General features: G+C 41.4%; 1 protein-coding gene across 5 annotated transcripts in view; it reads right to left on the reverse strand.

Annotated features, from left to right (window-relative positions):
• The window catches only part of C2CD3 (C2 domain containing 3 centriole elongation regulator), a 134,780-nt gene that overhangs the window by 42,631 nt on the left and 69,401 nt on the right, over nucleotides 1–22,748 (reverse strand). For all 5 annotated transcript variants that reach the window (XM_046685207.1, XM_046685205.1, XM_046685208.1 and 2 more), the window contains 4 exons: nucleotides 16,500–16,768; nucleotides 15,865–15,954; nucleotides 11,864–12,466; nucleotides 7,940–8,278 (listed from right to left, as the gene is read on the reverse strand). In XM_046685207.1, the coding sequence (XP_046541163.1) occupies nucleotides 7,940–8,278; nucleotides 11,864–12,466; nucleotides 15,865–15,954; nucleotides 16,500–16,768 (1,301 nt within the window). The remainder of the gene's footprint in view (nucleotides 1–7,939; nucleotides 8,279–11,863; nucleotides 12,467–15,864; nucleotides 15,955–16,499; nucleotides 16,769–22,748) is intronic.

Below are 22,748 nucleotides of genomic sequence, written 5' to 3' on the forward strand. Positions count from 1 at the left end.
CTGTCCAATAAGATAACCACTAGCCACATGTGGCTATTTAACTTTCAATTAATGAAAATTAAAGAAGATTAAGAATTCAGTTCCTTCGTTGCACTAGCCACATTTCAAGTGCTAGTAGCCACATGTGGCTAGTGGCTACCATACTAGACAGTAAAGATACAGAACACTTCCATCATGGTACAAAGTTCTTTTGGACAGTGCTGAATAATACAGATTCTATTTAATACAGACTCTATATACTCCCCAAGATCCCTTTCAGCTCTAAAATGCTACGAATCTCAGGATTACAGATGAAGGAAAGAGAAAGAAAAAAAATAGAAGATGAGTATGCCTTAAACACGATTTATGTGATCCAGAGGAACAAATTCTGTATGTGGATTCTAACTGATTTGTCTTCTTTCTACCTGTCTGGCTCAAGGTTTCTCCAAATCCATACTCCTACTTCATCTTGAAGTTAATCTTTGAGGCTCCTTCTCTATCTGGCTGCTCTTTTCAGTAATTACTCTTTCAATGAACTCAGCCTGTCCCCAAGGATAGAAAGCAATCTAATGAACAAATTCATCCTCAGGAACTGCTGATTTTACTCCTCTCTGTAAGCAGTGTGACACTTAATAAGTAGCCTCCCTCCCTCCCTTCCTTTCAGATTGGCACCTGAGCTAACATCTGTTGCCAATCTTTTTGTTTTTTCTTCCCAAAGCTCCCCAGAACGTAGTTGCATATTCTAGTTGTAGGTCCCTCTGGTTGTGCTATGTGGGATGCTGCCTCAGCATGGCTTGATGAGCGGTGCCATGTCCGCACCCAGGATCTGAACTGGCGAAATCATGGGCCGCCGCAGCGGACTGTGCGAACTTAACCACTTGGCCACGGGGCTGGCCCCTAATAAGTAGCCTTTAAAAGATAAATTCTAGCACCATCTATTCTGAGAAGCCTCTCTTGACTCTCTGGGCAGAATAACTAACTTTATATCCCTAGTCAGATTTCTCCAATTTCACCTTTCTTTTAGGGAAACGGAAGTACCTGAAACTTTGTTTTGCTATATTTTCCTTAACAAAAGACTTCCATTAGAGTAGATCAATTCTTTTCAAACTTTCCCACCAATGTAACAACAATCCAGAGAAAAGTAAACACTAAACTCTGCAGTGTTTCCCTGCTGCCTTGAAAGAGCAACAATAAGTATGACATTTATTCGCGAGTCTGTATTCTATTAAAAAATTCATGAGTATTTTATATTATCTTCCATAATATAGCCCTATTTGTTTAAACTAAAAACAATATTTTACCCCAAAATCTTGGTAAAAAAATTGGCATATCATATTTATTTACTCTGCTGATTTCTAACTCCTCAGAGCACACAACCAGACCAGATGGCACTACTTTTTAGTTTGTCTTACTAGGAATAATTAATAAAGAAAGAAAACGGTGATGAGGAGAGAAAAGGGAGTGGAGATTTTGCAAGGAGGTCCTGGGAAACAGAACTGAAGAGGAGGAAGAGGAATGCTAGTCTTAGAAGTGAGACCTGGTGGTATCTGCGAGGCAGGAGGGAGCTGACGCATGTGCAAGAGTTGCCAACAAAGCAGGACCTGGAGAAAGGCTTAATTAGAGGCAGAAAAGCTGTAGAATTGGAAAAGCATTAAACATACAAAGAAGAACTATAGGAGGAACAAAATAAAACAAAAAAAAAACACTGGCTACAACATGGCAAAACCACTTTACAAGCATATTCTTGGAGAGTAGGAAAAAATGATTCTAATAAAATGGTAGTAAGCAAAGAATAGTTAATGGAAATCAATAACATAGTACTCATCATTACTAATGTAAAATGTATAGAATAGCACTTACAGTACCTAATAGTACCTTTATCTAGTGAGCTCTCTCTTTAAAAGTTTTATTTTAGTGAAATTAAACAGTATTTATGTGGACTGACTTGCTCAGCAACCACCCCCACCTACCTTCACTGTATTGTATTCCTCTATTGTAAAGATTGAAAGGGCAACAACTACATTTCCCAGACTTTTTTGCAGCTAGAGTATGGATACAAATTGGCATCTATCAATTAGCTATCATTACAACAGGTTTAGAAGGCAGACATGAGGCAGAGGACATGTTCTTTTTCTTCCTGCTTTTACTACTAGCAAGGATGACACTGAGTTTTCTGCGGCAGGGTTTGATCCCCTGGGTGCCCAGAGGCCCTATAGTGACGGTGATGATGAGAGTTCTGGCATTGTATTCTGTTAAAGATTTTATTTTTCCTTTTTCTTCCCAAAGCCCCCTGGTACATAGTTGTGTATTTTTAGTTGTGGGTCCTTCTAGTTGTGGCATGTGGGATGCTGCCTCAGCATGGCTTGATGAGCGGTGCCATGTCCGCGCCCAGGATTTGAACCGATGAAACCCTGGGCCACCACAGTGGAGCGTGCGAACTTAACCACTCGGCCATGGGGCCAGCCCCAGGGCAGTGTATTCTGAACTTAAAAGATCTAGTGGTTCTCTCCTGAGAGCTTAACCCAGTGCCCACTTCTCTAGCCAGCCCCCTTCCAATGACTTAAAGTACCTTAATATTCTATATTAAACTCTTTTCTGTTTAGAATGGCTGGAGTGGGTTGTTTCCTGTAATTGGACACTCCCTGACACAGCTTTCATCTCTCTCCCTCTTTCTCCCACTTTCGTTAGTAGGTTTCAAGCTTCTCAATTGATTTCTTCCAATAAAGTGTTATAAAAACCCTCACAGCCAGAAAAAGATAATCTGCCTATTTGCTGGCAGATTATATTATATATTATATGGTAATCTATAATAATTTGGTCTGTGTTTCCCTTACTAGACCGAGAGCTCCATGAATGCAGAGAGTAGATTCAAGGCTCTTATTAAAGGTCTGTAGACTCCCCACTGCCCTTTGTCTACAGATTGTTGCCAGGGTTGGAGAATAGAGAGAAACTGCCTCGTGTGCTTGCAGTGCTCATCAGCAGAGGACAGCAACATCTTCTCAGGAAGCTCTGAGAGAGATCAGCAGAGGGACCAAGTGCAGTTCTGAGAGGCAGACCCCCAGGTTCCGGTGTATTCTGCCATTAATTTAGTGTGACATATCGTATACTTCATTCTGGCTCTTTGGGCATCAGTTTCCTCATCTGAAACATGTATTCTCCAATCACTTCCCACAATAAAATTCTATCATTCTAGACAAACAGTAGTATAAGAGAGAATGGGACATCGGCAAAAAGCAAATTGTTGAATGTAAGAAATGGTGAGATGAGGCTGGAAAGACTGATTAAGCCACAGGTGCAGCACTTTGTGTGCTATGTCACCGAGACTGCAGGTGATACAAAGCCAACAAAGTATTTTAAGTGGAAAGAGGAGGTCAGACTTGTTGACTAAGTGTAAAACCTTGGGGGCAGAATGTAAAAGATAGTGAAAGAGAGTACTGGAAGCAGCAACCAATGCCGAGTTTCTGAGGCCTGAACAAGCATGGTGGCAGCAAGAAAGGAGAAAAGGCGACAGAAACTTTCTGTGTATCAGGCCATGATCCTGTACCCTGTATTGGATACATTGGAAACTCAGTAAGTGTTAAATCTCTTAATCCCTCTGACTTATCCTCTGTTAAATTCCCCATAAGCAACATTTCTGTAGGAGAGGAAAGCAAGAAATCAGAGAAGGTATTAAGGAGAAGAGGGCATCTGAGCAAGGCCTCAGATTCATCCACTTCCTCATATAACAAACATTTACTGCTTATTATGTGTCAGATGCAGTTCTAGGTGTTGGGAATCTAGCAGCAAATAAAACAAATAAAAAAATTCCTGTCTCTGTAGGACTTATATTCTCCTAGGAAAGACAGAAAATAAACAAAATACACTGTTGAAGCTACATACAAAAATAAAGCCAGAAAGAGGGATAGAAAATGTTGAGAAGGGGCTGCAATTTTACATGAATGGCCAAGGAAGGCCTCACTGAGACAAAGCGATTTCAGCAAAGTCATGCCAGAACTGAAAAATACTCCAGGCACAGGAACATCAGATCCAAAGGCCCCGAGGCCACAGTCTGCCTACATATCCAAGAAAAAGCAGAGAGGGCTGGTAAATGAGGGGAAGAGCAGGACTGCCAGGTGGAGCTTTGTAGCTGGGGAAGGGAGAAAGGAATCAGGTTAAGGGAGGTGCATGAGCAAAGGGAATCACTTGTCGTTTGTTAAGGTAGGAAGAGAAAGGAAGCCAAGCCCTGCTGGAGAAAAGCCAGCATTGTGCCATCCAAGGCTCAGGAATTTTCTTCTTTATCTCTTTGTGACATCCTTTAGCTCCCTTGCAATGACCATCACTTCCAATCAAAGAGGATCAATTGCTATCATGATCCTCCATCCCTGCTTCAAGCAAGCCTGGAACATGCACGTTCCCACTTCAATACCTTTGTTCAAGTTGAAATATCCACCTGGACTTTGATTCCCACCTTTTTTTTTTTTTTTTTAAGATTTTCTTTTCTTTTTTCTTTTTCGCCCCAAAGCCCCCTGGTACATAGTTGTGTATTTTTAGTTGTGGGTCCTTCTAGTTGTGGCATGTGGGATGCCACCTCAGCATGGCTTGATGAGCCGTGCCATGTCCATGCCCAGGATCCGAACCAGCGAAACCCTGGGCCGCTGAAGCGGAGCGTGCAAACTTAACCACTCGGCCACAGGGCTGGCCCCAATTCCCACCTTTCTGAAATCCTATTCATTCTACAAAGTTCTCCTAATTTCTTAGACAAATCTGATTTCTCCATTTCTAAACTCTCAGAACACTAGGGCCCTCAGAGCATTCTGCTTCATATACAGAGAGCTGCGAATCCCCTTAGCTGGGTTGTCAGGTCTTGTTGGACAGAAACTACATGTCATTTGCTCTGCACTTTCTGTACCTGGCAAGGGCTTGGTACAGATTTACTACTTGCGGAATTGAACTACCATTTTTGCTATGTAAGCACAGGACTGGGTGTGCAATACATACCCACCCTGGGCTTGAATGACTGGTAAACATGGAGTGTAGACAGGATTAACCAACAAACACAGCTGTGTCTCATACCTCACAGAGGCAGGATGGTGTAGAGGAAAGAGCATGGGCTTTAGATCCAGACATAGCTGGATTCAAATTCTGGCTCTGCGAGCTTATTAACTGTGTAACTCAGGGCATTTTACCTTTTGAGCTTCAGTTTCCTCATTTGTAAAATGAGTATGTACGTAATCTATTGATACCATAACATCACTTGTGGTAAGAATTAAATAAGATAATTAATGTACAAAAATGAGAATAGAACTTGGCACAAGGAGATGCTCACTAAATTACTGTCAATTACCTTGACAAGCCACATTTAAAAAATGTTAACTTGTGTCTAATTGAAAAGTTGCAAGCATATTTTGTTTTTGCAATATGGGGGCACCCCCTAAAATGGAATGTAAACCATATTTTTGTATTACATTTTATTTTCAATGAGATAACAAAAAAACCCAAGCAACTTTTGCAAAAATCAAAGCATTTTGTGCTATCCTTAAATTCATTTATCCATTGATTTTTCTCTTTTAAAAAATTCAGATTTTATAAATTAGACTTGTCAAAAGTGGGCTGCTTTGGTCTGAAAGTAAAAAATCAAAAATTGTTTCCCGATTTTGTAATTCATCTGGGATCTCAGTATCTTTAATACAGCAAAGCAAGACTGTACTTGGAGAAGACTTTGTCCCGAGATAAAACATTTCAAGGTCTCTCATACACAAAGGTTATGAGAAGGATGAGAACCTCAGGTGTCATTACGGAAGCTTACAATCCCAGAAGTAACGTCTATTGGTGGTGTGTTTCGGGAGAAATAAGGTGAAAGATAAACAACAGTTACCGTGAGCATGAGTTTTGTTTCTACTCCAAAACAATAAGGACGTACAGCACAAACTGACAAAGGCAACACAGAGATGACAGGAGCCAAGCCAAGTAGGGGGGCCAAACCAAAAGATGTACACTGAAAGCTCGGGACTCAAGGCTGTGGTTGTCTGGCTCTCATAGCCATCGCACATCTCAAAACTGTTAATTCTAGCCTTTCAACAGATGAAAATTCAAGACACAGAGAGGTATAATAACTTGCTCAAAGTCACACACACACACAACTTATTGCCTGGGAACACATCTCTACTAGAATGTAAGCTCCACAACGGCATGATTTTTGTCTGTTTTGCTCATTGCTTTATCCCTAGCACACGGGTGGTGCTTGCACAAAGCAAATATTACTTAATTTTTGCTGTTGAATGAATGAATGAATGATGAACGAATGAAATAGGGTCTCTGCTCTTAAACAGCTTCTATCTAGTGAAGAGGAAAACCATGCAAACAAACAACTTCAGTACCATGTGATATATGCTATGATAACAAGGTGCTAGGAAAGCAAACAGGAGCAGGGCCTTTATGTCAGGCAGACTTTCTGGTAAATGGTAATCCTTGAGCGTACTCTTAAGAGAGGAGTTGGAATTAGCCAGGGAAAAGAGAAGGGTGATGACAAAGGTAATATTTTAGAGATTACAAAGCTGAATAAAGGTACAGCAAGGGTTCTTTGTGCCATGGACTCCTTCGGCTGTCTGTTGAGGTCTACGGGCCTCTTCTTCTTTTTTTTTATTTTGAGGAAGATTAGCCCTGAGCTAACATCTGCTGCCAATCCTCCTCTTTTTGCTGAGGAAGACTGGCCCTGAGCTAACATCCATGCCCATCTTCTTCTACTTTATATGTGGGACGCCTGCCACAGCATGGCTTGACAAGTGGTGCCATGTCCGCACCAGGATCCAAATTGGAGAACCCTGGGCCACTGAAGTGGAATGTACAAACTTAACCGCTGCACCACCGGGCCAGCCCCAGGCCTCTTCTTTTAATAGTGTTTTTTTTTTTTAAATGCATAATGTAAAATGCACAGGATTACACAAAAATCAAATTATATTGGCGTAGTTATCAAAACACTAAAAAAACTTTCTGATATGGTAAAGTATGTGCTTTATTGATGCATAACAAGATCTAACTGTAGGTTTAATAACTACTCTAATTTTGAAGTAATGATAGGTATAAATGATATTCCAAGATATGTGCAATAATTACAATGTGACATGAAAATACCTGTGATTTCTATTATTGACAATATCACAGGTACTGTTAATATTACTAGGGTCTATTGCCTACATTCACAATTGAAGGAAATGTTAAATTTTAGTCAGAGGTTAATAAAAGTCAGATGTAATTATTTTCCTGTGCAAGTTCACCAACCCTGACTTTTATCCTTGGATCCCTTGGGGGTTTTATGGATCCAGTGCTAGGAACTCTTGGCTGTAGGCGCATAATGAAGAGGGCCTGAGTTGGTAGCAATGGAAAAGAAGGACGAGATCTAAGAGAAATTTAAGAGCTAGAACAATTTAATGGATCTGATGATTTGATGGCGGATAAGGAAAAGAGAAGTATTTAAGCTGATACTCAGTTTTTGGACTGGGGAATTTATGATATACAAAATTAGGATAACTTACTAGGTCCACTTAAGTTCAGAAACACTTTCATGTTGGTTAAATCTTTAGGCTTGAGAAATATAATAATTAGTGACTAAGATGGTTAACAGTTCTTATAGATCCAGCCATGATTTGAAAGATTTCTGAGGGGCTGGCCCAGTGGTGTAGCGGTTAAGTTTGCGCGCTCTGCTTCGGTGGCCTGGGGTTCACCAGTTTGGATCCTGGGCGTGGACCTGCACACTGCTCATCAAGCCATGCTGTGGTGGCATCCCACATACAAAATAGAGGAAGACTGACATAGATGTTAGCTCAGTGAGAATCTTTCTGAAGCAAAAAGAGGAAGACTGGCAACAGATGCTAGCTCAGGGCCAATCTTCCTCACCAAGAAAAAAAAAAAGGTAGATTTGTGAAGACAGGACCATAGCCTGAAGAGTCAGATACATGTTCCTGGATAAGTGAACACAGCATACCTTTCAAGCTCAAGTGCATTGCTCTTTCTACCAGGATACTGACTGCGAAAGTTCCATCCAACTCAGCAGGGCACTCCTGGGCCGGGCAGACTTCAGGTGTGGTGCTGTTGCAGGGGACCTGGGCGGAGGCAGGAGACTCCTGGTGGCCAGGTGATAGAGAGAGCTGGATCTCAACATTCCTTCTGGGGAGCTGCTCAGACTCACTGTGGCTGCTGCAGTCCATGGAGTCCAGTTCAGGAGTGGGCCCAGGATGTCGAGAAAGAGAGGAAAGAACCACATGAACTCGCAAGGCAGCTCCTAATAGGTTGGAGGCATTTCGTCCGAATAGAGGGTACACTCCTGTAAAAGGATGGAGGAGAATAAGCCTATAAGAATAAGCAGGAACCAAGAACATTGTCTAACCCTGGAGGAGATGCTCACTGACGGTGCTTGTGGTCCTGTCTCCTTTGGCAGTCCCACAGGCCCCAAGACACCAGTTTAGAAAAGAAACTGTGAAGTTAGCATACAGTGTAAGAATTTTTACTCCCCTCTCCTCAACACACAGGCTCTCTCTAATAATGGAAAGCAGTCAGAGTTCTGATTTGAAGCCAAAGCCAAATGACTCTGAGGCAGAGCCGCTGTGGAAGGGATTCACGTGCTGAGGGGCAACTAGGCTTGGATGACTCCCGAAGCCTCTGGAAAGTCTAAGATTGGATGGAATCAGGAGTGGCCTGTCTTCTCTTCCACATGTCCCACTGGCTCTTGTTCTTAGGGCTTCTCATTATTAGCAAGCTGCCCTGGTGCTCAATTCAGCCTGTCTCACCCATTAAACATGTTCTGGCAGGAGGCCTGAAGATCATCTGGAAGGGAAGTAGAGGTGGTGGCAGTAGGAGACAAGAAAGGAAAGTCAGGGAATTAATACTTGTTGAGTGTTTTTCATGTGCCAGAATCTCAGCGGGGTTAAGTAACCTGTAAGATTACTTTTCTAATAAGTGGAAGATTTAAACCCAGGAATTTGAGTTTTACTGGCTTGCTGGATATTAAAATGAGATTTTATTTATAAAGCAGAAGGCACAAATAGTTCCTTCAGAATCTCAAAGTTTGCTTCATTAGACTTATTTCAGTTCAGGAAAATGGAGTTAACTGATTCACAGATGGTAATAAGATGGAAGCTCTTCTGTCTTTTTCTGTTTTTAGATAAGCTGTTTTCTTCCAGTGTAAAATGTAAATTATTATAATTATCACAAACAGAAAATAAGCGCAAGTCTGAGGAGGGAAGACACCCAAAAGCAACATATTTAAATCCTTATGCTCAGAAAACTTAACAGTACCTGGAAGGATGGGTGGATGGATGATTAGATGGAGTGACTGACTCAACAATACATCAAATGCCACGCCTTGTACAAGGCCCTTTTACAAGAGGATAAAAATCTTAGACTGGTGGGATATGGAGAAGTATGAGGGAAATGGACAATCTGAAAAGTTAAATATCACCTTTGGTATCCTCAGTAATAAGAGGTATCTGTGCTTGAGTCTGATCCTTAAATCTATATTCAGTGCCTCAAGACTACTTTCTTCAGCAGAGTAAAGTTTAAAGCCTGTCTTTACGAACTTTAGTTCAAGTGAGCTTTGCTCACTTCCAGGACTTTTTCTGCAGTCTCTTTGAAGTGACTCTAAGCCAGGCCAGATAAAATAGGGCACATGGCATTTGACGAGGTGTTCAAGAGAGCCAGAACTAAACCTTCTGGGTACAGAGACAACCAGAGAATCTGGGATGATCACCCAGACACTCAGTTCTCCTCCTTTAGCTTGGGCCACCTGCTCAACAACAGGGTCAGAGCACAAGGTGAACAGAGCTAAGACAGGATTGTGACCCAGTTTCTTCAACTGTGTAGTGGGGGAAATAATAACTAACCTTACAGGAGTGTTAAGATGAATAAATATCCAGTTTGTAAACAATCTAGTCTGGCCATCTCCAATTCATTCTGCATTATGGTTGCTAGACTTATTTTTCTAGAATGCAAAGTTACGTCACTCTTCTATTCAGAACACCTATAATAGCTTTCCAGAGCTCTCAGAAGAAAGTCCAAATTTTCAGCTGAGCAGAGGCCTTGAACATAGTACTCCTGCCCACCTCTCTAGCTTCAGCTGTCATTTCCCAACATATGTATCCTATGATCCAGCAGTATCTAATTACTTACAGTGCCTAAAATGTATCAAACTGCTTCATGCCTCTGTGCCTTCACACACGTTGTTCCCATGTTTAGAATGCCCTTCTTTCCCCCTTTCTTTGCTTATTCCTAAATCCTTTGAAACTCAGGTCAAGCATTACTTCCACTGAGATGTTATGCTTAAGCCAAAGAGATGCTGCATCACTGAGCCCCACCCCCCCGTAGCACCACTGATAATACCTTTTTCATGGTTCTTACACTTCATTGTAACGGTTTATTTACTATTGTATTCCCCCATTAGACTTTAAGCTTGTTAACTATTTCTTACTCATCTGTGAATTCCCACAGTCAGTAGATGTATCAAGTACTGAACAAATGTTTGAAAGAAAAGCATCTAACATGATGCTGCTTGCAAGTTACCTTTTTCCTTTCTGCCTTGTGAACCAGCTTATTACCATGTAGACTTTTTAATAATTCTAAAATGTGCTGACCAGAAGGAAACAATATCTTAGTCTCATTAGCAGGCATGCTTTTCAGTATATTTGAAAAACTACCATTCTAGGGGCCAGCCAAAGTGGTTAAGTTTGCGTGCTCTGCTTCGGCAGCCCAGGGTTCCCAGGTTTGGATCCCAGGCGCAGATCTACCACTGATCAAGCCACACTGTGGTGGTGTACCACATACAAAGTGGAGGAGGACTGGCACAGATGTTAGCTCAGTGACAATCTTCCTTAAGCAAAAAGAGGAAGATTGGCACCAGATGTTAGCTCAGGGACAATCTTCTTCACCAAAAAGAAAAGAAAAAAGAAAAAAAAAACAACTAGCATTCTAGATATCATACAGACTCTTATACATGTGGTTAAAGGTAGTGCCCCAAATTCACTCATTTCTATTTTACTCATTTAACTGAGTGCTTACAATGTTCTAGGCATGATGTTAGGTGCAAAAATATGATGAATTTGGATGTACTCTAAAGCTACAAAGTTCAGAGCCAGTTCTCAGATCTGCAGTCACTCCACCAAGGTTTACTGTCACTAGGTAATGCTCTTTTCCAAGCAACCAGTGCATCACTTTCTTTCTGAAACCTCTTTAGTTACAAGAAGCATTACTAAATTATCATTAATCTTTCACCATGCAATAATGGAAAGAACACTTACTAGCTTGTGACTCTGGGCAGTTACTCAACCTCTCTGAGCCTCCATTTTCATGACTGTAAAATGGATCTGATAGACCAGCTAGTGCCCCTTGAAAACCACGTGTCCTTGAGGCACCCTGTCTGGGCTACGTGCCAGCACTCAGGATGCTAACAGTCCTGGGCTAGGTTAACCCAGCTGTTTCCTTGCGGGAGAGTTAGTGCAGAGACCCTTGAGGCCCTCCGGGGTGGGGTTGGGGAGGACAGGCTCTGGTTGTTGGAATGCAGGTCATACAGGGGCAGTCCCCCTTGGCAAGCAGGCAGCCTTTGTGTCTCTGCCTACTTAAGAAAGCTTCTCTCAGGGGGTGGCAGCGGATGCACATTGGCTGTCCAGTCGGCTGCCACTGGACCTTCCCTGTAACTTTCCAATAGACCCATATGTCTCGTTTGCTGTCTGTGGGTCTTTTCTTTGGTCTCTGGGAAACCTATCCTGCACTGCTCACCCAGCTGGCTGTGTGGTGGAACACTCTCTCACAGGATTGCTGAGAGGATCAAATAAAATAATGCCTGAGAGGGTATCTCACATAGGGTGTGTCACAGAGCTGCTGCTCAAACTATAAGAGTTGAGGCTGGTTCTTCACTTACCACTGACAGTTAGTGTCCTTGTTGACCTCTCCCCAAGTCTGGCCAGGTCCACATAAGCTGAGCCAATCCAGCTGTCTGTCTGGTGGGGCCTCTCCACACTGTCATTGCCAAAAGCCCGCCACACTTGGATCTCTAATCTCTCCTCCCTGAAATACCAAAGCAGTGATGGGCCCCTAGTGACTTCTGCTCTTTTGGATGCCTTGAAAGTAACCATGACCTGCTTTTTGTTTGTAGATTCCTTAGGCTTCTTGAGAGGGGTCCAAAAGCCTTCATGATCATACAACTTGTAGCGGAGGTAGCAGTATGTATTCTTATGAATGTGCTCCTGACCAGCAAAGAGCACACAATGGATGGGCAGCCAGAGCCTTGGGGTAGAGACGGTGACAGTGGCTGGCTCTGTTTCATCCATCTTGACAAGATCCTTCAGGTTATTCTCAAAGCTCCAGCCCAACAGCTCAGCAGCTTCCAAGACCCGCTCTCTGTCTCCAGGATGGGTGAAGGAAACCGAAAGCTCCAGACCACCCACAATCTTCTGCATGAGCTCCAAGCCATGAAGCAGGGGCCCATCTTCTGGTAAAATGATAGGATACCATCCTGTGATCCCTTATGGGAGAAAAAAAAGATTTTCAATTACTGTCTTAAAAGTAAAAGGACTTATCCACTTCTCACCCCAGAGCCCCATCACCTAGGACCAAGACAGAACAGAAAACATACCCACAGTGTACCGGTTTGTTTCATCTGACCACTGAAAGGCAATGAGATCAGGTGGAAGAACAAAGGCTACGAATTGAAAAATCTGAGTTCTCTCTCCTGGGTTCAGCCCCAAACTAGTGGTTCAGTCTGGGTAAGCCATGAATTTCTCTCAGCCTTGGTTTCCTTACCTGACAAATGGGAAAATGCTGATTTTGCCTACCAAAGTTGTAATGATCATCAAATGAAATAATGGTTTTGTAAGAGCTTAAAAGAGGTGTTTTAAAAAATATGAAATGCTATTATGGTTCTATGAGTATAGTGGAAAAGACATGGGACAAAAAGTCAGGAGATCTGAGGTCTAGCCCCGCATCTGCCACCAAAGGAACTGCCACTTAGTGAACACACCAAAGACTAAGGACTAGATTTCAAAATAATAATAGCTACTCATTATTGAATATCGACTATGTGTCAGAAATTCCCCTAGAGCTTTATATATATTACTTCATTTAATTCTCCTGATAACCCTGTGAAATTCTGAGGATTAAATGGGATAATAATCCTTTTTAACAGATGAGAAAATGAAAGTTCAGAGACCTGCCCAAGTTACTATAGTTGCCAAATGGTAGAGTTAGGATTTGAACTCAGGTCTAGCTGGCTCCAAAGTCTATACTCCACCCACCACAGGTTCACAATATCTCCTCTGAAACCCTCAGCGTCAGATCTGTTTCTGAATTCAGAATTCTTCAGATTTCAGAAAGGTAATACTGTACATAAACTGAATATTATGTAACAGTCAGTGGTCCTATAAGTCAGGGGTTGGTAAACTTATTCTGTAAAAGGCTGGATGGTAAAAATTTCAGGCTTTTGGGCCATACAGTCTCTGTTCCAACTATTCAACCATGCTGCTGTAGTGAGAAAGTGGCTACAGACAATACGTAAATGAGTAGGCATGATGTGTTCCAAGAAAACCTTATATAATCAGGCAGTGGCCTCAGTCAGAAAATGAAGATTAGGGGCCAGCCAGCAGCGCAGTGGTTAAGTGTGCATGTTCCGCTTTGGCGGCCCGGGATTTGCCAGTTAGGATCCTGGGTGCAGACATGGCACCACTTGGCACGCCATGCTGTGGTAGACGTCCTACATATAAAGTGGAGGAAGATGGGCATGGATGTTAGCTCAGAGCCAGTCTTCCTCAGCAAAAAGAGGAGGATTGGCAGCAGTTAGCTCAGGGCTAATCTTCCTCAAAAAAAAAAAAAAAGAAAATGAAGATTAAATAGTCTCCTGTCAGCTGAGTCAGATTTGGCTGCTTAAGTTAATAAAAAACTTGATTTTCTGAGCTTTGTGGATGTCACAATTATGAAACAGATTGTGGACTGGTATAATAATATTCACTGCAATTTTCTGGGGAAGGTTTTATTAATTATACTTCATAGATGAGAAGATTTGGACTTATTGAGATTAACATGCCAAAGGTCACGTAAGGTTTTATGACTTATGAAAAAGGCATTTAATTTTTCTGGGCCTTCTCAGTTTTTGTCTGCAAAATGAGGAGGCTGCACTCGTTGGTCTCTAAGACTCCTTTGCTTGGTCAGTCTAAGAACCTGTGGCCTTGGCTTTAGTAATTTCTCATCTCTGGGTACTGATTTCCCCACAACCTAGTGGTTCTTAACATTTTTTGGTCACAGACTCCTTTAGCTCTAATGAAATTTATCCCCAGAAAAACGCACAAACACAAAATTTCACACCATTTCAGCACTTCAGAACTGCTGGATTAGATGGTTCCTTTTGCTCTGTGATTCTATAATTGGGATTATTAGCTGGAGAAAACAAAACAGAATAACACTGAATACAAAGACAAACGACATATTCCATACTGTCTAAGAGGTTTATTTCTAAGGGGTTAAATTTAATTTGTAGAGATAGGATTTCCTGGATGGTGCCTGTTCCCTGACAAACTCTGTAGTAAGGTTCAGAAGGAAGGAAACTGAGGTGTCCCACATGTGCCCAGCCCCATACCAAGATCTTTCAGATGTATAATTTCATTGAATGCTTCAATAATCTTGCAAAGGAGATCTTACTATTTCCATTTTTATAGATGAGGAAACTATGGATCTGAGAGATGAAGTGACTTGTTCTAGATCACAACCAGTGACAGAAGTGAGCTCTGAACCCTATATTAAGTTGTACAGACTTCTCTCTGGCAGGCATACAGTATCTGTTTATTCGAGTACTGCTCAAATTTCAATTCACATTGAAACTTGGGAGATGTGTGATAGAATTCTGGAAACTAGATTACACAATCCTAAGGAGGAAGATGGGCAAGAGAAGGAAAGCTAACATTTACTGAGTACCTACTATGTATCAGGTACTTTATATATGCCATTTCACCAATTCCTAGCTTGTAGACTTGTCAGTAATAACCGTCTCCATCCACGAGCTAAGAAAACTGGTGCTCAGAGAGGTCAAAGTCACTTTGTCAATAGTAATAAGTAGCTAGTAGTAAGCAGGATGGGATCAATATTTCCAGACTGCCTTGGTGGTTGTGCCTTTTTTTGGGGTCTTTACTCCATACCCTTATTCCTTCTTCAGTGAGAGAAAAGAGCATAGTGAAAAAGAAGGGCTGAATCTGGATTTGATTTCCAGTCCAGTCATGCACCACATAACGACTTTTCGGTCAACAACAGGCTGCATATACAACAGTGGTCTCATTAGGTTAGTACCAGACAGCCGAGGTGTATAGTAGGCCATATCATCTAGATGAGTGTAACTATACTCTATGATGTTCACAAAATGATGAAATTGCCTAACGATGTATTTCTCAGAATGCATCCCCGTTGTTAAGTAAGGCATGACTGAACTGCACTCACTAGCAGTGTGGTTTTAGCAAATCACTTAACCTCTGTGAGCCTCAGTTTTCTCATCTGTCAAATGAAAACAAGATCCTGTATCCCCGCCAAGTAGGGTTATCATGAGTCTCAAATAAGATCTAATAAAACATTTTACAAAGCGCTACATAATGTAACAGGTATCATCATATTTATTATTAGTAGTATCCTCATCATCTTTCCTGGAGTAAGATGACAGTACAATGTTTTGAGCTTCTCTGCTTTATTAGAAGGCCTCTAAAATGATTAGGAGAGGACCTAAAATGCTTTTGAGAAAACTTTGGAGGTAGCTGGGAGAAGCCAGAGCATGTGACAAGGTGTCATATTTTCTTTTGCATATCTTGCAAGGGAGCCAGACAAGATGATCTTCTGAAGAGAAATGAATGAAAAGAGTAGGATTAGAAAGTGACGATCCAGGATCCTTACCAGATCTCTTGACCAGCAGCTCTTTCATTGGAACCTTTACTACTCCAAGCAGATACTCTTTCAATGAGTGGATACTGGCTATACTACTAGCTGTTAAATCAAACAAAAAAGAGAAATTATTTGGTAGTCTACTGACAAAAGGGCTTGTGTTTACAGCATATCCACATAACCCTCCATTTACACTCACTAAATCTCACTAAATCACCACTGTTGGAAGATACATTAGAGATAATTTTACTCCAGTCAAAGCTTCAATGCTTTCTAAATAATTTTTAATTAGATCATTAATCATTTATATGTATATATAGAGAGAGATATTTAAATCACTTTATTTTGAAAAAAGTTCAGGTGTACAGAAAAGTTACAAGAATATTACAATGAACTCCTATATACCCTTCACTTGGATTCATGCACTAACATCTTGACACATTTGCTTTCTCTCTCTCTCCATTCTCTCACACACACATACTCACATGCACTCAATACACATTCTACTTATTTTGCTTCAGAAGTAAGTTGCAGAGAATATGACCCCTCACCCCTCAACACTTCAGCATGTATCTCCTAGGGAGGGCTATACCATTCAAAACAGAGACCCTTTTAATTTTGATTGTGATGAGTCATTTGGTGCTTACCTGACTTAGTATCTTCATGATAAATAGCAAAAGTGACCTCTGCAAACTCCAACAGCTCTGCCAGGAAACAGGCCTCTCCACTGCAGCGCTGAGTCACCAAGTTGCATGAGAACTCAATGTGATGGGAGAACTCAGGGCAGAAGGAACAGGCCACAGGGCGGGTGCGGCGCTGTTCTCCCTTGGGCAGGAAGGAGAGATGAGTGGTAACAAAGGCATTGACCCCGACCGTAGCGCTAAACTGTAGAGCTGGTTCCTGCTCAGCCAAAGCCCTGCAGGGAAGAAGCATGGGAACAAAAAGAAGGTAATATCAGAAATCAGCTTGACTGCCTAGAAAAACCTCTCCACTATACTATGAGGCCATCAAGAACATTAGCTGACCAGTTTCCTATCTGGGCTTTCGGCAGTGCCACAATGTACTTTCTTGGTAATCTAGATATCACAGTGTATGTGTATGAGGATGGGCGGAGACAACATTCATCTGCCTAGCAGAGTGACACTCTAAGGACGCTCCATTGTATTGTCAACGTTCCTCAGCCAAAGACCACCAGAAACCAACTGTAGTAGAACAAGTGGGGTTTGCTGTTCATCATAATGAGGTAGAACACACACCGTGGAGAATCATGGGGCACTTTAGTAAGAAGGTAACAGAAATGACTGATAGCACTGGGCTCAGGTTAGCTGATTTGGAGGCATGTTCAAGGAAGCAGGGCTTTGCTCTGGATTGGTAATCTTAAGTAGGAGGAGGAAAGACTAGAAAAAGGCTAAAGCTGTAACTGGGAAAGCAGCAGCCGCCACTCATTTTAGCTAGGATGAGGGGATGCTGGGTATATTTGTGGTTTTCATAATCACCTTGTTTTGGTTTGTACTTAGACAAGATTACGGAGTAGTCTTATTTTTGTCTCATTTGTAATGGTCACAGAGCAATCCTGTCTGATGCTGGTGTTCTGTGAGATTATTTACTCTCAACAGGAAAAGACCAAAGCCTAGCTATGAGTGTCAGATCAGTTCCCATATGTCAGGGGCTGCTTTTCTCTTTCTCAGCACAGATGTTCCAAGATGTAGAGAGACAATCTGTACATTCTGCACATTTATAAAGAGTAGTCAAATCTTTCGTGTGTGGGTATAGTGTGAGACAAATTCCTTTATCCCAAATTCCCCAAGGGTATAAAATTGCATTTAGGCAAAGAGGTCACCTCTTTTTAAAGCTTTCCCTGATAGCCCCAAAGTAGACTTAGGGGTTGCTTCCCCTAAGTTCCTTACTGCATTTAATAATTTGGAGTTATACAGATCTGAGTTTAAATCCTGGTTCCACCATTTACTTAAATGTGTGACCTTGGACAAGTTATTCAACCTCTTCCAAGTTTCAGTTTCCTCTTCACTAAAATGAGCACAGCATAAGGATACAACAGATACTAAAGATGTATGTGTATTTGGAAGCTTATTGCAATTTTATTTCTAATGAAATTAATTAACCCAAAATGATCAATAGTAGATTGGTGTACATCCATACAACAGCATACTATGAAGTGTATATTATGCCTAGGAAAAATGAGATGGAAATAAATCAAATGTTAGCAGTGGCTAAAAAATGATAAAATACTCAGAATGTTGTAAAAATTACACTAGATAACATATACAAAGCAGAGAACCTGCCTATGGGCAGTGAAAGGACTCTTAATAGGAAAATCTCAGAGATGGCAGTGAAATGACAAAAGAGTCTAGGCCCCAAGCTGGTGTGTATTCATTCATTCAATAATTATTTTTATTTATTTATTTTTTGAGGAAGATTAGCCCTGAGCTAACGTCTGCTGCCAATCCTCCTCTTTTTGCTGAGGAAGACTGGCCCTGAGCTAACATCCATGCCCATCTTCCTCTGCTTTATACGTGGAACTCCTACCACAGCATGGCGTGCCAAGCAGTGCCATGTCCGCACCCGGGATCTGAACTGGCAAACCCTGGGCCACCAAAGCAGAATGTGCAAACTTAACCACTGCGCTGCTGGGCCGGCCCCATTCAATAATTATTTGCTGAGCATCTGCTCTGTAAATCATGCACTGGGTTCAGCACTAGATATAAAGCAGTAAAATAGCTACAATTTCCTACCCTCGCTGAACTTAAAAACTACTAGCTATGTCCAAGGAAGCTTCTACTCATTCTCAGTTAAAGATCAGGTGAGTTAGAAGACTCAAGTGAGAAAGAAAGAAGTGACTTCTTTACACAGACAGTGACAGTGTACTTTCAGGAAGACCACTGGCACACAAAATGAGGGCTGGTGTTTCTTGATGACAGAAGGCTAACTTCAGAGCACCTGCTATTTGGATACCAGAGTGAAGATTCAAAGGAGGGGTAAGTTTATAACACCAAGAATTCCTCTCTTCAATAAGAGGGAATGTAAAATTTATTTCTGATTTTACTATATTCTACTGACTAATAAAGGTAACATTAATTATCTATATAAGTGGAAGTAATCATAAAAATCTGTACATTTGGATAGCAGTTGGTAATCTATTAAGTGACTTCATATTTGTTCATTTTTACTCTGATTCTTATAAAATCAGGGGAGGTGTTCACAACTTCCATTTTCCCAGGAGGAAGAAATTGACACCCAGAGAAGGTAAAGAAACTAGCCCAAGATCATGCACAGCTACTGGGAGAAGGAGGTGGGACTAGAAGCCAATGCGTCTGATTTCTAGCGCAGTTCTGTTTCCATTATACCATCCTTTGCCTTATATCCTGTGGAACTCCCTCAGCCTACCAGAAGAATGCTGTGTTAGAACTGGCCTGGCTTCTTGCCCTTCCTTCTTGAAACTGAAACACTGACCAAATGCAGAACTTCCAACAAACTGCTTGCCATCCAATCTGACTTTCCCCATGAGTCCCCAGAGAGAGAAACTACTGAGTTTCTCATCTATTCAGTCTTTCTGAGATCTACTGAGTATCTAAATTCCAAGTCCTTCTCTGCCAATTAAATAGTAGTTAATTTAACACCATATTTAAGAATGGTTGCCTCTTACACAAAACAGGTACTCCATATACATAAGTTTCATGCCTTCATGCCTTTGCACATGTTCTTCTCTTTAACCAGAATAATTTCCAGCTCTCTTGGGCATTTTGATAACTCCTACTCGTCTTTCAAGATTCACATTAAGATATTTTGAAGGGTCTTGAATGTCAAGTTGAGCAGGTTGGACCTTATCCTGTGGCCCAGTAGTCCCTCAAAGTAGATTGTGTACAACCTGGAGGGCTCACAGAGTAAACTATTTGGGCATAGGAAGAAAATATTAAAATTTCTCTATTTTTTTTTTTTAAAGATTTTATTATTTTCTTTTTCTCCCCAAAGCCCCCCGGTACATAGTTGTATATTCTTCGTTGTGGGTTCTTCTAGTTGTGGCATGTGGGACGCTGCCTCAGCGTGGTCTGATGAGCAGCGCCATGTCCGCGCCCAGGATTCGAACCAACGAAACACTGGGCTGCCTGCAGCGGAGTGCGCGAACTTAACCACTCGGCCACGGGGCCAGCCCCTAAAATTTCTCTATTTTTTCTCTTATATATTAAAGTTGTACAACTCTAGGATATACTTTATAATGTATTTAATATATTAGTATAGCAGTACGTGAAGATGATTTATACACGAATAAGTATAGACATATTTGGAGGGTATGCTAAATTTTAATTTTTCTATTAATAGGAATGCACAATTAAAATTACAAGATCAAGGGCTGGCCCGGTGATGCAGTGTTTAAGTGTGCACATTCCGCTTTGGTGGCCTGGGGTTCGCTGGTTCAGATCCTGGGTGCAGACATGGCACCACTTGGCAAGCCATGCTGTGGTAGGCGTCTCACATATAAAGTAGAGGAAGATGGGCACGGATGTTAGCTCAGGGCCAGTCTTCCTCAGCAAAAAGAAGAGGATTGGCAGCAGTTAGGTCAGGGCTAATCTCCCCCCAAAAGAAAAAAAATAATTACGAGACCACTGCTACTGACAATGGGAAAACATGAAAAGTTTTAATACGAGGGAGTGACATGATTAAAAAACTACCCTGGTATCACTTACACTAACACTAAAATGTTCTCGGGCAATTACTGAAAATGTCTATTTGGAGAATTTAATGAAGAAAAACATTAACTAGTCTGAACATTTTACCAGCTGTTTCAGCGTCAAATCTCACATGGGCAGTTATTCAATTAGTCATTTAGAAACCATGAAGTTAAAGGCAAACAATCCCACTCTGAGTTACAACAAGGGAAAAGGTTAAGGAGCACTTGCTTCTTCTTTCTTAAACTTGTGTCTGGGGCCGGCCCTGTGGCCAAGTGGTTAAGTTCGCGTGCTCCGCTTTGGCGGCCCAGGGTTTCACTGGTTCAGATCCTGGGCGCAGACATGGCACCACTCATCAGGCCATGCTGAGGTGGTGCCCCACATGCCACAACTATAAAAAAATATACAACTATGTACTAGGGGAATTTCAGGAGAAAAATCAGAAAAAAAAAGAAAAAAGAAGATTGGCAACAGTTGTTAGCTCAGGTGCCAATCCTTAAAAAAACAAACGTGTCTGAAGTGAACTAGTCTACAGCAGGAGCATGACCTAGTCCTCTTTCTCACTGGGCATGTGTTATGCGCCAGAACTATGCTATGTGTTTGGGGGGCAGACAGAAGTTCAGGCAGTGCTTGTGACCAGAGGAACTCACAGCCTAGTGGAGGGAACCTCGTGTATGCAAATAATTGAAACTGAGTGATGTGTGCTGCAACCAAGATGCTAACAGACAAAGGACAAAGCACCAATTCTGTCTGCATATAGGGAGAGATTAAGGAAGGCTGCAAAGAAGCTGCAAACTCTTGAAAGAAAATAGGCATTTGTTTAGCAGACAAAAAGAAGAACATTCAAGGTAGAGAGAAGTATGAGCAAAGATACTGAAGGAGGTAAAGGAAGGGCACGTTGTTTATATACAGAAACAGTGTTTCAGGCAGAGAAAAAAGTAAGACAAAGGCCCTGAGGGGGACATGAGCTTGGTGTGTTCAGAAGCAATAAAATGCCAGTGCCCTGAAGGGAGCAGCAGAGGGGAGACTAGCAGGAGGAGATGAGGTCAGAAAGATATCAGGGTCAGATCACGTGGGTTCTTATAGCCATTTTAAGGGGTCTAGCTTTTACTTTATTTTTAAAAATTTCTTTTTATTGAGTTAATGATAGGTTACAATCTTGTGAAACTTCAATTGTACATTAATGTTTGTCATTCGTGTTGTAGGTGCACCACTTCACCCTTTGTGCCCACCTCCCACCCCACCTTTCCCCTGGTATCCACTAAACTGTTCTTAGTCCACATTTTTAAATTCCTCATATGAGTGGAGTCATACACAGATAAGCCTTCTCTAGCTGGCTTATTTCACTTAACATAACTCCCTCAAGGTCCATCCATGTTATTGCAAATGGAATGATTTTGTTCTGTTTTGCAGCTGAGTAGTATTCCATTGTATATATGTACCACATCTTCTTTATCCATTCGTCTGTTGATGGGCACTTAGGTTGCTTCCATGTCTTGGCTATTGTAAATAATGCTGCAATGAACATTGGGGTACACAGGACTTTTGGGATTGCTGACTTCAAGCTCTTTGGATAAATACCCAGTAGTGGGATGGCTGGATCGTATGGTAGTTCTATTTTTAATTTTTTGAGGAATCTCCATACTGTTTTCCATAGTGGCTGCACCAGTTTGCATTCCCACCAGCAGCAGTGTATGAGGGTTCCTTTTTCTCCACCTCTCCAACATTTGTTACTATTAGTTTTAGATATTTTTGTCATTCTAATGGGTGTAAGGTGATATCTTAGTGTAGTTTTGATTTGCATTTCCCTGATGATCAGCGATGATGAGCATCTTTGCATGTGCCTATTGGCCATCCGTATATCTTCCTTGGAGAAATGTCTGTTCATGTCTCCAGCCCATTTTTTGATTGGGTTGTTTGATTTTTTGTTGTTGAGTTGTGAGAGTTCTTTATATATTATGGATATTAACCCTTTGTTGGATATATGACTTGCAAATATTTTTTCCCAGTTAGTGGGTTGTTTTTTTGTTTCAATCCTGTTTTCATTTGCCTTGAAGAAGCTCTTTAGTCTGATGAAGTCCCATTTGTTTATTCTTTCTATTGTTTCCCTTCTCTGAGAAGACATGGTGTCTGAAAATATCCTTTTAATACTGATGTCAAAGAGTGTACTGCCTACGTTTTCTTCTAGAAGCCTTATGGTTTCAGGTCTCACCT

The sequence above is a fragment of the Equus quagga genome, chromosome 14, assembly GCF_021613505.1.
Source record: "Equus quagga isolate Etosha38 chromosome 14, UCLA_HA_Equagga_1.0, whole genome shotgun sequence".
Lineage (NCBI taxonomy): Eukaryota > Metazoa > Chordata > Mammalia > Perissodactyla > Equidae > Equus > Equus quagga.